A 15,253-nucleotide genomic window follows, 5' to 3' on the forward strand; every position below is an offset into this window, starting at 1 on the left:
CACAAACGAGTTAAAAAAAGGAGCAAACTAGTTTAAAACATAACCAAACAGTTATGCCGGAAAACATACGAAAAATGGAGGCGATTTTCGATCTATCAGCCTACAATATGATAAATATATCCATTCAAAGAACAGGCAAACGTTGTCTCAAATCTGAACAAACAAACCCGTCTCCTATTGTCACTGTCGATGCCTTAATGACAATTCAAAACTCACGCCAGATCGAAAATCACCCAAGTCAACAAGGGCCGCGTTACTTAGTAGTGAACTAGACTGGGATTGAAAAGTCTGTTGCCGGAACAAACTCTCTAAAAACGATCTACTACGTAACCAGATCCATGATAACTCTAACCCTAGGCCTGTAGTGGCACCACCAAACAAATCACCTAAAGCAAGACGCATAAACTGGACTAGAGAGAATTATAGAGATATGTTGAAAGCTTTCTTTATAGCCCAACTAAACAAAAACAATAACCTCATAGTAAAAACTTACATTTCATGGAGAAACTTAGTAGGCAATGAAGTACGCAGATATATAAATGCAAATAACCTAAGTAATATACGTAGAGACATCATTAAAAATAAAAGGTTAGCTGACGCTGAAAATAGGCAAATTAGGACACAAATATCTCATGATAGACCGAATGAAAACAGTAACAATGCAGATGAAATAGGTAAGAAATACAAAGAACCCAGTGTACGAGCAGTACATTCCAACAAGGAAGCTGAAGAAAGTATAGCGAAGAAGAGGTATGCGGAAAAAGAGGAGAAATTAGACCTACCTTAAGAACACAAGAATAGGTACGACACTGAATTTGAGGTTAATAATAAAGAGATCATAGATGTAAAAGAAAATATTATCTGAGAACTCTGCAAGACTGAGTCTACTGACATCATCAATAGAGAACCATTGGCAAAATTCTCAAGCAGCATAATATCAACAACATAATCATGATATAATGTTGTTCTTTGGCAGATCTTATGTAACACGGAAAAGGATCTAACAACCTTAAATAAATCCATCTATTCCACTGCTAAAGTTGAAACTGGTCAACTAGGTATTAGAATGATACAGAAAAGGATAAACCATGTAAATAGATCTTCTAAGTGGAAAGTAGCAATATAAAAATAGATCGAATCTCTGCAGGCGGATGTATCAGTGATGAACTTGCTAGAGGAGTAAATGTTAAAACGAAACGAGCTAGAAAAATCAAGCAAAACTATAAAATCAAAGATTTCATAAACCTCTCTGCAACTAAGGAACAACTAAAACAATGAATACAACTGAAAATTCAACGACTTAGAAGGTACGACAAAAAGAATCAAATTTTATCGATAAAGCAGGATATTCAAGACATGCAAAAAAATTTTATAGGGAAATTGGCAGAAGTAAGATAGAAGTAAAGGAGTCACCTAAGGCTGAGGAAATAGAAGAGTTCTCGAAGAAGATATGGAGCGACAGAAAAGAATATAATACTAAAGCTGGCTGGTTAGGGCGCGAGAAAGTGGGACTGGATGAAATTGAAGAGCAGAAATGGGGAGTAATAGGAATAGAAGAGCTAAGATGTGTTCTTAGGAAATCTCACAAATGGACTGGACCGGATTCCTAACTTCTGGCTAAATTGTTTGACAGAAGCACACCAAAATTCAACTGCATCTCTGACATCAGAACCTAGAGCAAATACCAGCCTGGCTGACTGAAGGAACAAGATACCTTTCTAGCAAAAACTGAAGGCAAGAAATCCAAAAAACTACCGTTAATAACATGTCTCAACACCACCTACAAAATTCTCACATCCATATTAACTGACAGAATATATGCTTCCCTTCATCAGAGATCTATCCTTCCACAAGCTCAAATAGTTTCAAAAATAATTCTTATGGGTGCAAAGTTCAATTACTCGTAAGTAAAATGATTGTAGAGAATTACTGGAGCAAAAAGAAAAACCTGAGTATAGCATGGATAGACTTAGAGGAAAGCGTTTCATAGTGTCCCGCATATTTGGATACTCAAGATCTCTCCTATCATCTTCAATTTCTTACAAGGTAGCATGTCTAAGTGGAACACACGTCTCCTAAAACCATAGTAATGTGATGAGCCAAACTAACAACATCAGCATCAAACGAAGCATCTTTCAAGGTGACTCCCTCTCCCCTTTACTCTTTTGTATGGTACTAATTCCACTCCCAAATGAACTAAATAACACCAGGTATGGGTTCAAAGTGTATAATACTATAGTAAACCATCTGTTTTAAATGGATGATCTGAAGCTGTTTGCTAGAAATGATGAAGAGCTTGTATTGCAGCTAACAACTGTTAACGAATTCAGCAATAACTTTGGGATGGACTTTGGCCTTAATAAGTGTGCTAAAGCAACTTTTGTAAGAGACAAGTTCAAGCAGACAGCATCCATTATTTTAGATACCGACACTACCATCAAGGAGCTTGACCCTCATGAAAATTACAAATACCTGGGGATAAACGAAAGAAATGGTATACAACATGCTACTATGAAGGAAAAAAATAATAGAATATTACAGGAGAATAAGACTTATACTAAAAACTAAACTCAACTCTAAAAACCGCATATAAGCCCTTAACACTATGATACTTCCAGTAGTCAAATATAGTTTTAACATCATTAACTGGAACCTTACAGAACTCTAACACCTGGATAGGAAGACAAGAAAAATACTAACTTCTACGAACATGCACCACTCCAAAGCAGATGTTGATCGTGTGTACCTACCTAGAAATAATGGGGGAAGAGGAATGATGCAAGTAAAGCTGTGCTATAAGACCTCCACATTAGCAATGAACAGGTGCTTATCTAGTACAGAGGACTGGACGCTGCGACTTGTGTGCAAACACAAAAGCAGCAAAAAGTCACATTCGACTGTAAAAGCAGCTTGACAAATTCGCAAAGGAACTTGGCATTAACCTTAAGTAGTTGAAGAACATGAAACCAATGCCACAAAACAAACAAAATGGATCAAGCAGATGGCAAAACAGAACGGGCAGAAACAAACTGAGGAGCGATGGAGCCTCTGCATGGTGAGTTTATACTTCGAAGTCGAAATACAGAGGTAGATCAAGCAACAACACAGCAGTGGCTAAGGTAAGCAGTTCAGGACTGAAAACAGAGACTGAAGGTTTTACATTGGCGGCACAAGACCAAACCTTGCTCACAAAAACTACCAGGCTAACGGTTCTGACCATAAATACAGATTCTGCGACGCATATGACAAAACAATGGAGAAGCCATGACAATATAGCCAGGCTTGTCCATTGGACACTTTGCAACAAGTATGGACTTGACAGAGTGCGACTATGAGATACAGAATAGGAAGCAAGACATAGTCTTAATTGAGAAAGAAAACAAACTATGCTGGATTATAGGTATAGCATGTCCAGCTGAAAACAAGGTATGCGATAAGGAAGAAAGAAAAGTCGATAGACATGACAGGTTAGCTTGGGAAGTTAAGCAGTTGTGATCGATGAAAAGGGTAGCAGTAGTACCAATAATTGTCGGAGCCCTGGAAACAGTGAGGAAAAGCCTTGAGAAGTACATGGAACAAATAGGGGCTGCAATAAAGGTGGAGCACTTGCAGAAAGCAGCACTGCTTGGAACCGCTCGAATACTCTGGAAGGTGCTCGAAAAATAAGAGGTGTTACCTTAGTTCACTGGTAGTGAACAGCTGACACCGTAGTGCATCTCCAGCGTTAGAAGGTGTGCAAAGGCACTAATAATAATAATAATGATAATAATAATAATAATAATAATAATAATAATAATAATAATAATAATAATATAATAATAATAATAATGATGATGATGATGATGATGATGATGATGATGATGATGATGATGATGATGATGATGATGTTGGTGGTGGTGGTGGTTTTGGTGGTGGTGGTGGTGGTGATGATGACAACGATGAAGACGGCGATGATGACGATGATCCCAAGAAAAAGTTTACACTGACGAATTGAATATTTAATAGACATGAATTAACGCATAATTTTCTTCAGATATGAAAAACACAGAATAAATGGAGATCGGATGAAGACCAATATAATGATTAAAATTTTATAACGAAGGTAACAATGTGATATCAAAAATTATATTGCTTTCTTTTCTCTCGTTTTAGTGGCTGAATTAATGGGTCTGGATTTAACTGAACTTATGAATGTGCTTCTGGAAAAGAAATTGATGGCACCAGGTTAGCAGATTTTATTTCGTTTAAGGAAAAACTTATTTTCAGACTTGTTATCAAAGAATTAGCTCCAGCAGTATACATTTCTAATATATCCAATTCGAGTTAGCATTGAAAAGTGGTTTGAAAATCTTTAAGATAGAAATGATTCTAGTAACGATTTAATAAAGATGTATCCTTTAACAGAAAACAAGGCAGTTCCCTTAAAGAATATTACTTGAAAGTATTGACTTATTAAATTAGTTTAAACATGTTACATTGTTGCGTAATGTTCACTCAAAGACATTAGCTTTGTCGTTGAACAATGTGCAATTCTTCTACTTGTTATAATCTATAATTTTTCTACTTCCCATTTTAGAAAGCAGCACAAATTCTATAAAGATTTAAAACGAAATATTAGAGCTGATAATTTATTGAGTGGAGTAATGCCATCCGTTGCAAATAATGTTCTCTTGTGAATCAAAGTGGATAAGTTGCTAGATTCAGCTGTAAATAAATAAATAAATAAATAAATAAATAAATGAAAGTAAATAAAGTAGAAAAATAGAATTAAAATAATGTGTCCGTACCCAATACTTGGTTTTGCTTTGTGCATCCAGTAAAGGGGTTAATTTCCCTTGCTTCACCTAATTACGATAGCAGAACTGACAGAAACTACTCAATCATGTAAGAATAGCGGACTACAATTTTCCATGTATCATCCTATATTGTAATCCTGAATCTTCTTTCATGAAAATGAATGCCATACGAAAGTTGGAACCATATTCTCTAGATCGTTAAATCCCTTACCCCAAATGTATTTCATTCTTCTATAAAGCATTTATAAGAAAGTAACTTTTTGGAAATAAGAAAATGATTATGCAGCATAATTCCTCCTGTTTTCCTAATTTTCTTTCTAGATGATATTGTGAGCACCATCAAGAGCAAAAAACAAGCAGAAGAAGAAAGAGATGCATTTGCTAAATCTTTATATTCTCGGCTATTTGCATGGATTATTGCCAAGATGAATTCATCCCTTTCAAGTTCTGATATGTAAAATTTCAATTATTATTTTAGATTTTAATTATCAGTTATTCATGTCTAAGGTTAAAACTTATACAAGTGGGGATAGTATTGTAAGATGTTTATATCTTTCCTTAAGAGAAAGGTAAGGAGTATTATCTGCTTAAAATTAAGAATTTTTTTCTTGAAATGGAAAAAAAATCATTTAATGGACCCAACACGAGGCATGATTTTTTAATTATTCACTGCTACTCTAAATTAAGAATGATATATAAAATACATTACTGTTTTATTACCACCTATTCTCATATATTAATACCAGATAATTTTTTTACAAGGCATTTGATCGCTTGAATTATATTTTAAGACTATATTTACAGAATGCAGGACGGTTATGAGTATTCATAATACATGTCTTTAAGTGACTGAAGTATTTGATCATATACTTGATTAACAACATAAAGTTAATTACTTATCACAACTCATAGCCTTGTTTAGGTACAGAATGGATGTTACGAATGAATAGACAATCGATTGAAGGAGCCTAGTATATTACTGATAAGTTCTTTATGGGTTTAGGAAAATGAAAAGTAACGTAGATATTGGAAGAGTTACAACCTAGAATTAGATACATCATTTACATTGTTTACATTTGACGGATATTTGTCCTCATCTTGTTTGGCGTAGTGGTTAAGAGCGCAGGCTACTAACTCCAAGATTCCGAGTTCGATTCCAAGCAATGTCCTGAATAATAATAATGATAATAATAATAATAATAAATGCCCTAATGCAATACCAGGCAGTGGCTCTCATGGCTTCTGATCTTAACTGATTGGAAGTGTTATCATGTACATTGTTTTGTCTTGGTATAAAAGATGGGCTACAGCAAATATTCTGCTCAGTACCACATATTTGCTTGTCAGTTGTTTGACCTTAACCAGTTGAGCATGTCCCTTAGTGGCTGATGATATGTGCATCTCTGATCACGAGCAGAAGTAGTGGGGGAGCATCATAGCCATGTGTCGAGAGGGATTATTTGGGGTTTGAATAATGCACCTCTGGCAACATGGGTGTTTCGTTCAACATCCTTAAACAAACCTTATTCATGGACCTATTGAGCGGGATGGGTTACTCGACCAGAAGAAAATTCTAACTGGGCCCCACCTGCAAGGTCATGTGCTGTTTATATTGATATGAGATCACCATGTCGCGCATATATGGTTGTGATGCATGTACCTAGTGTAACCTTATCAGACGGGTAGTCATGATGAGTATACTGGGCTTCGTATATTTTACCCCAGTGTCACTTTGATGGCATACACTGCTCTCTCACTCAATAATAATAATAATGATAATGATATCGAAAAATACCTTAGGAATGAGAACCCAGGTTCGAAATTTCCCCAAGACACTTGATGAAGGATGGAAGGTATATCAGCCGAAAAGTTGTGCAAACAATAAACAAAATGAGGACAAATACCCGTGAAATGTAGATAATGTAAATAATGTATATAATTCCTTATCTCTTAACTATAGAACTAGAACGTAGATGTACTCATCTAAATATCATTAGATTATATTTATTAAGCATTTCTAGTATGTTCCTCTTACTTTAAGCTAATATTTATCAATAAACGAATTTATTTTGCAGGAGAGGCAGTGAGAATTCAATTAGCATTTTGGATATGTCAGGATTTGAAAGTCTAGAAAGAAACAGTTTTGAACAGTTTGTCATAAATTTCACAAATGAAAAATTACAGAGTTACCTTGAAAAACACATTTTTACAATGGAAATGGAACTCTACAAAGAGGAAGGAATCCAGTTATTGTATAAGAATGACAAATTTACAGGCAATGAAGAGATACTGAATATGTTTGAAAAGGTAAGTAAATTAATTTTACTAGAGGGGTCTGTGGAAATTCCAGACAGATAAGATTATGAAAAGCTGTTTAAGAAAGAAAGAATGATTTTTATTTTTATCTTTCATTCACTTCCAGTCACAATAATATATTATATCATTTAAAACTTTTCCTCTGCTACGCACTTTATATTTTTCTTTCTCACTACCTCTTCAACAAACTTTTTAACCATGTAATTCCCCTCTTCATATCTTTAAGATTCTCTCTTTCTCTTCACCTTTCCCTCCCCACCCTACAGCACGTTATTAACAATTCTTTCTCCCACTTTTCTCTCATCGTCTTTTTCCCTCGCTCTTTGCTTCTTCTTTCAACTAACCACGTGATGCATTTGCCCATAGTATATTATTATACTCCTTCCTTCTGTCTTAGCAGAGTTCAACAAGCGGGAAATTTTCATTAAATAGTTTGTTCCTTAACGCACTTTGTATCTATATACAAGGAATTTTCTAAAATCTGATAGTGTGTAGAGATTACAAAGTGGTTTTGCTAAGTTAATTAACAATAGTCCTACTTACTGTTATTTATAAGAAACCATCCGATAAATTTGACTTTCTACAGTATTTCTACAGTATTTCTATTCTTAGCTAACTTTCTACTAAATCTAATTGACCTTTTTATGGCTCTTTTGAGGACATACCACCATGTTAATAATGGTTCTTGTCAATGCCCTCATCACTAACTGCCTAATCCGACTCCTGTAAGCATCACAGGTCAGTAGCAACTTATTTATCTTCCAGTAGCTGGATCTCTGTCTAGTCATGCTATCTACGTCCAGCTTACAGGTCACTTGTTTGTGATCACTGTAGCTGACAATGGTTAATTATGGACACCTAGCTATATTCTTGTCTTTAATCCTAATTATTATTCTGCCTAGGTAACATCTAGAATGACCCATCATTTCTTGGCCACGTCCACTGTGGAACATCCGGTGATTTAGTCTGAATCGATCTGCCAGCTGGAACCGTCTGAGCAGATCGTTGAGGCAAGAGATTTCCTTCTTAAAACAATTGGAGCCAGTGTAATCTGCACGTGCATCGCAGATTGCGTTGAAGTCACCTAACACCACTAACATCTGTGACGTACACAGGAAGTTTACCAGGCTTTTGAAAAAGTTATGCTGTCTTGTCTCCATCGGGGTATAGACTGCCACCAACCCGAAGGCCTTACCACAACTGTCACATCTAGGACGACCAGCCTGCCTTCTGGATTGACAAAGATAGTTCAGTTTCTAGTTTGAGTGCCTTCCCCAGTAGAGCTACGACACCCCTTGCATATCCCGGTTGACATGGAGAAATATTCTTGTAGTCGTTAAGGAGCGGCGCAAAATCCTGCAGTCCCTTCAGTCTGTTGTCAGTAAGAGCTGTCACATCTAACCGATGTGATCTGAGATCGTTTAGGAGACAAGAATGTTTCCAATCCAATTTCAGGCCACACATTTAAACTTCCGAAATTAAGCGAGTACATGAATGCTGCTTACTTTTTAAATGTGTTCCGGTTGGCTAGTAGGTCCTTCCTCGCCCGTTTCAGCAGTGGTTGGTGGGTTGTTTGCTAGTTCTTTGTAAACAGTTTCAAAGAAATTTCCTACCTAAGGACCAACGTCTCTTGGGTAAGCTTTTTCTAACTACCTTAGACCGCTACTATTTATATGTAGTGGTCTAGTCCATTCTCGCCAGGGGGCGTCGTACTCTCGCACAACACTAAGATAGACGCCCTCTGAACCTGTTCTTCAGGCGATGATATGGCTACTGATAGGCATTACGATCGACGTTTTTTTTACCTAATGAAGGTGTAATCAGCCATTTTTTGTTGTCCTTCACGTACAAACCTATCTCTTCTCGAAGAGGTTAATACACACTTCATTAGGTCAGGTTTATGTTTACCGTTGTATTGGGTCTAAACTTTTACAACAGTCCAATTTGCTTTATACCACTACTCACAAGTGCTAGTTACTTCACAACACTACAAAAGATTACAGCAGACTAAATTTCAAATCAATGAACCATTAAAATTACTTTTACTCATAACGACTTCTTATGACATCACAACTTTTTATAGTGCCCATATAATATACCGTTTTCTTACCATTGCATTTCATTGATTTATATTTAATATGTCACACAGAAATTTTCATTTTTCTAATACATTAGTCACCGTCATTGCTTTTAATAATTGATGAACAAACGCACTTCCCAGAGTCCAACAGTGATACTTTGTTCACAAAGTTAAACAAAACATTTGGAAACCAGAAATACTATGAAAAGAAGGATGTCACCGGATTTTTTGCCATTCACCATTTTGCTGGAAAGGTAACGTTATTTTTTTTTCTGTTTTCTTTACTTTATATCAAAGACATTTCATATAAAATTCCATTGACTTAAGAAAACTTAAGAAAAAAGAAAACGAATAATGTAGACAAAATCCATAAAAAAATAATTAAATCGTAAATTCCTCTCTAGTATTGTCATATTAGATGGATTCATATCAAACTCGGTTTGCCTTCATCCGTTTCTTCCTTCCTCTAACTAGCTTACACTCACACATATATCCTTATGTCATTATATATATATATATATATATATATATAAATGGGGAGAGTTTACGAAAATAACAAAAGACGAAGACAGGTGGTGTACAAAACAAACACAGATGTACTAGTATAACGCTCAGGAATAGAAAATGTCTTTTACGTTTCGAGCCTACGCTCTTCTAAAGAAAGGGACACAGAAAAAACAAGGAGAGAAAAATGTGTGTAGTGGCTAACGATCTATCATATATATATATATATATATATATATATATATATATATATATAATATATATATATATATATATATACATATATGATATATCTTTGTAAGTATTTGTGTGCATGTGTTTATATTGAGTTTGCTCTACAAGGTGGCGTCTTTGAGCATATAGAATCCATATCCCTGCAACTTATCTCTTACACCGCTACACCAAGAAAAAGATTTACCGTCACACTAGATCAATGTCTTCTATTCCCGATGCCTTAAAATTATCTGCAGTTTCTACCTTCCCCGACCCCCTCTTCCAGCCACTAGTAAATGTTTGATTAACTTTCGTATTCCAACAGAAACTATTTTCTGAAATCTCGTTGTTAGACAGTTCAACTTTGACAACTTTAACTTCGATTCTCAGTCGGTCATGGAGTTTTCTGCAACAGTTAATATCATCACACACTCGAATATTTGATCGTCACAGAGATATTCTATGCAGCGTTTGTTTTTGAAGCGAGACTAAAGCAACTTCCGAGTGTCCAAATACGTATTGCAGCTTTTGCGATTTATATCAAGTCCGCTAATTAATTGTAAGTCAGTCAGGCTTACTATGACTATCGCTGGCAGCAAATTTTCTTCATCCTCAATACTTAGGAGACTACTACCAAGCTCCGTTCTTTTACGTAACTCAAACAATCCAGAGCTCCAAGTTCCCTAAATTCATCCACTTCGGCAAGCTGCTGGTCTTTACCCACCATCTCAATTCGTATAAAACAACCATCCCAAAAGCCAAATACGTCTTTAGGCTTGCAGTCGATTCTCTTGGTTTCCTACCAAATGGATATTTATAAATTTTGTAATTACAAGTTACCACCCACCCGAAAAAGCTCCATAAACATCACTAATGTAGAGAAGCGAAAGCTTCTGCATTTACTGTCTGCTTTTTCTTCAATTCCAAAATATACACCTTTGACAATTGCAGGCCATTCCTTCTTGACTCCGTTAGCCTGACCACAATGCAAACACACTCAGCGAGTGCTCTAACTCATCCGTTCGCTTCAAACCAACAGGCCCTACGACTATATCAAATAATTCAACAATATTTTCTCTACTAAACTTTTGGAAAAGCGCTACAATGTATTTCATACCCAAGAATATTAACTTCTGAACCGACCGGCTGTCTACCTGTTGCGATCTATGTGTTTCATCTCTTGGATTAGAATTTTCTTGTCAGACGGCCCGATTACAGTGCGCGTTGATGGAACTCTGCTTGACCAACACACTCTGCCCCAGTTTCAATTCCTTTTTTTTCTTGTACATTAAAGACCTGCTTGTCATTACTTCTAACAGCAATCACTTCTTTGTAGATGATACTCCTAATCCGTTTTCCCTGACCTTCCACGCACACATGTTACCTGCATAAAACGCTGACATCGTACGTTAAACATGTCCCGCCTCCATGAACAGAGACGTATAAAATACTCATGAATAGAAATATAACAATCTTGTCTTGATCAACAGTACAAGATATAATCATTGTCCATATATAAAAAAAAAACTTTCTTTAGTGTTTGACAACATGCAGTTAAAACAATTATGTCACTTAAAACGATCTAACCTAACGAACTTTCTTAGCTACTGAGTCATAGAATATGTTCGTCGAGAACTTACCGCTACACTAAGTATTAGTTACGAAAATGGTTTTATGTCAGCGAATTGTCAGTCTTTGAATTCACCTGTTTCGCGTTCCTGTATTATTGTATTCATTTCTGTATGAACTATTCTAGTAATGTTTTTAAAGGAACATAGGGTAAAAACTGATTTCTGTAAATAAGAATACAAAGAAATTGCGTGTGAGATGTGTCAACCCTATTATCGAGTAAATGTTTTGTTTATATAATTATTTTAGATATTTTCGGTATATATTTGCAGGTGACTTATGAAATTGATTCTTTTCTCATAAAAAATAGAGATGAAATTTGTAACGATTTGATAATGTGTGCAAAAGGCAGTAGCGATGAATTCTTTTCCAGACTTTTCAGAGCTCAGAGAGATATAACAGGATCAATAGGAACGTGAGTAACAATATTCTTTTCGGGTTCGTAAATTCATTGTGCCATAGTAATATCATAGAACTTCTTTTGCAGTAGTATTCCAAATATGAACTCGCTTATAGAAATTTGTCTCTCACCAAACTAGTCTGAAATCTAAACTAAGGTCACCTGTTCCTGCAACTTACAACAGCCATCTTTACTCTCCATAGTATCGATATTCAGACAATTGAATTAAAAATTCTTTTCATCGTGGATACTATGAAAATCGAATCCCTGAAGTTTCACCGAAAATATTTAATTATTTTGGTCAGCTTATGGATATGTAAAGTTTAACGTAAAACTTTCCGTTTAATTGACAATTCATATTCGTGAATACACATTTCTGGGAGCGATCATATTCAAATCATTCATTCTCAATATTCTTCTATTTGCTTCTCTGTAGATGAAGATTAACGTTCTTAAATAAAACACATTAATTCACTCGTTTTCAGGGATCCAACTACTCTAGGCACATACAAATCTGGACTAAACAGGAAAAAACTATATGGTATGATGGACGGAAAACCTACACAAAGCCTCAACGTGTAAGTTTTGGATTTAGGTCAATTCAGTTTATGACTTTTAACAAACTTTAAATTTTCAATTTAAGCACTTTCACTTACCTCCTGGAAGTGTCTATAAATGATTGCTAATTTATAGATTCTTGTATTGTATAGAAATAACATAACTTTCTTCTATAAACACTATCCTAACTGATTATTTTCGTTATACTCAGATCCAGACTTGGAGAAAAACGAACAAAAACTGTTATATCTTATATGAAGGTATTTCTAAAAGTTTACTCTTTTCTTTTCTTTTTTTGTTGTTCCGTTTCCCTGTTATATTTCATATATACATGCATATGAATCCAATAACCTAAATGTGATTTGAATTATATCTCATGTCCACTTGGTCCAATTGTTTCCTTCAGAAAATTTATTAAACTGCTCAAATAATGCGTTTGTTTACCATCCCGTAACTTAGCGGCTCGCCTAGGTCGATTTACTACAGTATCACCCTTGAAGGTGATACTCCAGTATGGCCGCATTCCGCTCGCTGAAACACGTAAATGTTAAAAGTTAATAGACAAGTGATTATTAAATTGACTTAATGTACGATAAGGAAGGTCAACTCTTGCGATATTTGAACCCAGAATTGACTAAGTTAACTATCGAATCTCTAAAGACTACTCATTCTAGGCAGCAAGGTGGAACAAAGCTCATATACACAAAACTCATGTAGACACAAAATAAAAAAAAGACATTTAATCATAGTGCACTCGGTAAATTCTTCCATCTGTGTATTGGGCAGATTGTATTTTCAAGTTTTTATATTTCACTTGCTTTGTTGTGTCAAAAAGAAACTCACCAGATAAAACTTATGAAAATATTAGTATACAGGCCTAATAAAGAGTTATTTTTGAAACAGAAGTTGGAAGCATATAAATACCAAATAATTTACAGTGATTTAAACTTTAATCAATCTGATTATATATCTATCATGCTTTAGTAACACAGAAAGAAGTCCAAAACCACCGGGGATGGATTTGCACCTGAGTCAAATTGACGCATGACTATTCAGTTGACGGTCCGTGTTTGTTCTAAGATGTGATGAGTAAACCCTTTCACATTAATTTCCCATTTTGTCGAGTCAAAAGAAATGAGTAATATTCTATGATAGAGAATACTGTGTGGTTATAGCTTTAACTGAATGAATCCTGTCTGAAGATTTTCTTTTGTTTGTATGTTCCAGGTTTCATTGTTCATGCTTGTCCAAAAGCTTAATGCTTCAGAACTTCATTTCATCCGGTAAAAGAGTTTCTTTATTGCTTTTTACTACTACTACTACTACTACTACTTTTTCTTAAATCGACTTTGGTCAGCAATTACAACCGTTTACCTCAACTCATCTTAGTGTGACGAAGTAGGTGAGAGAATAGCCGCACCCCCAAAAGACTTCTAGATAACTGTAACTGTGTATCACAATGAATAACTGGCAAAGAAATCAGTAACAAAATACAGAAATTGTATAAGTGTTTAAGAGGCAAGCATATAGCAGGCGTGGCTGTATGGCAATATTCTTGCTTCCTAACCACATTGTTCTAGGTTCAGTCCAATTGCATGGCACCTTGAAAAGTGTATTATACTATAACCTCGGGCCGACCAAAGCTTTGTGAGTATATTTGGTAGATGGAAACTGAAAATATACCCGTCGTATGTGTGTGTATTTTTTTCCACGCCACCGCTTGACAACTCATATTGGTGTGTTTACGTCCCCGTAACTAAGCAGTTCAGCAAAAGAACCCGATAGAATAAGTATTTAGCTTTAAATAAAATAAGTCCTGGGGTCGATTTGTTTGACTAAAACCCTTTAAGGTGGTGCCTTAGCATGGCTGCTGTCAACTGACTGAAACAAATGAAAGAATATAGAAAGATTTTCAAATTATTCATCGACGAAGGAAATGAAAATATGTGATAATTATAACACCCATTCGTCATTTAACACTCGCCAACTTACTTGCCTGACACATTTATCTACAGCACTAGAACGTTTTACGGAAATGGGCTTTAAACATGCATTTTATATTTTTCTTCTGCCAATAAATATATAAATAAATAAATACAATAAAATAAAAAATAAACAAAACAATATACCTGCATCAGGAGATTATCAATGGACTGCAAGAAAACATTGATAAATTAATTCCACGTGGTGGCTTCTGATCTTTACAGCAGTAAATCTTAGAACTTTTTGGTACCACAATAGTTTGAAAATTCAAAGCGTTCAATGTAATTTTTTCCGGATATTTATGAAAGACAAGACAAGATTCAGTGCGTGATCCAGTGTTCTAGTATGATCGTATCACGTATGGATTCGAATCATCGAAATAAGAGGACTTGATTGTTGAGTGTTACGTAGCACCGGTTACGAAACACGAAACACTAACTCCTCTCTGTATGTTGTTTGATAGTCTATTGAACTGGGTTCTTTGAGATTCATATTAATTACCTAACTACGAATTGGTTTTTCTCCTGAAAAAGAACCCACAAAGAGAAGAACCCAGTGATATTAGTCGAATCATTTTATCTCGCATAAAACTATTATATTCAATATGATACAATTTGAAAGTATTTTAACCGTTATGAACTGAAAGCTTTTATGATTGCCCACATTATGTCTGAGTAATCTTCATCAAATAATTTCATAATCTACAAATTGTTTCAATGCTTGTCACTTATGCTTTCTGTATAAATTTCCCTCTTTGAGAAATATACAAGAAAA

At 35.2% G+C, this 15,253-nt stretch overlaps 1 protein-coding gene and 1 long non-coding RNA gene across 2 annotated transcripts in view; one reads left to right on the plus strand and one right to left on the minus strand.

Annotated features, from left to right (window-relative positions):
• LOC115212970 (chitin synthase chs-1-like) overlaps positions 1 to 15,253 on the plus strand; it is a 149,455-nt gene that overhangs the window by 56,391 nt on the left and 77,811 nt on the right. The window contains exons 8-15 of the mRNA XM_029781832.2: positions 4,153 to 4,224; positions 5,118 to 5,250; positions 6,872 to 7,103; positions 9,288 to 9,446; positions 11,811 to 11,953; positions 12,424 to 12,516; positions 12,708 to 12,756; positions 13,724 to 13,779. Coding sequence (XP_029637692.1) covers positions 4,153 to 4,224; positions 5,118 to 5,250; positions 6,872 to 7,103; positions 9,288 to 9,446; positions 11,811 to 11,953; positions 12,424 to 12,516; positions 12,708 to 12,756; positions 13,724 to 13,779 — 937 coding nt within the window. The remainder of the gene's footprint in view (positions 1 to 4,152; positions 4,225 to 5,117; positions 5,251 to 6,871; positions 7,104 to 9,287; positions 9,447 to 11,810; positions 11,954 to 12,423; positions 12,517 to 12,707; positions 12,757 to 13,723; positions 13,780 to 15,253) is intronic.
• LOC118763897 lies at positions 1,580 to 15,153 on the minus strand. Its single transcript, XR_004999657.1, has 3 exons — positions 15,143 to 15,153; positions 12,070 to 12,073; positions 1,580 to 1,659 (listed from the first exon to the last, which is right to left on the minus strand). It is a non-coding gene; the product is annotated as an uncharacterized LOC118763897 (long non-coding RNA).

This window comes from Octopus sinensis, linkage group LG6 (assembly GCF_006345805.1).
Source record: "Octopus sinensis linkage group LG6, ASM634580v1, whole genome shotgun sequence".
Lineage (NCBI taxonomy): Eukaryota > Metazoa > Mollusca > Cephalopoda > Octopoda > Octopodidae > Octopus > Octopus sinensis.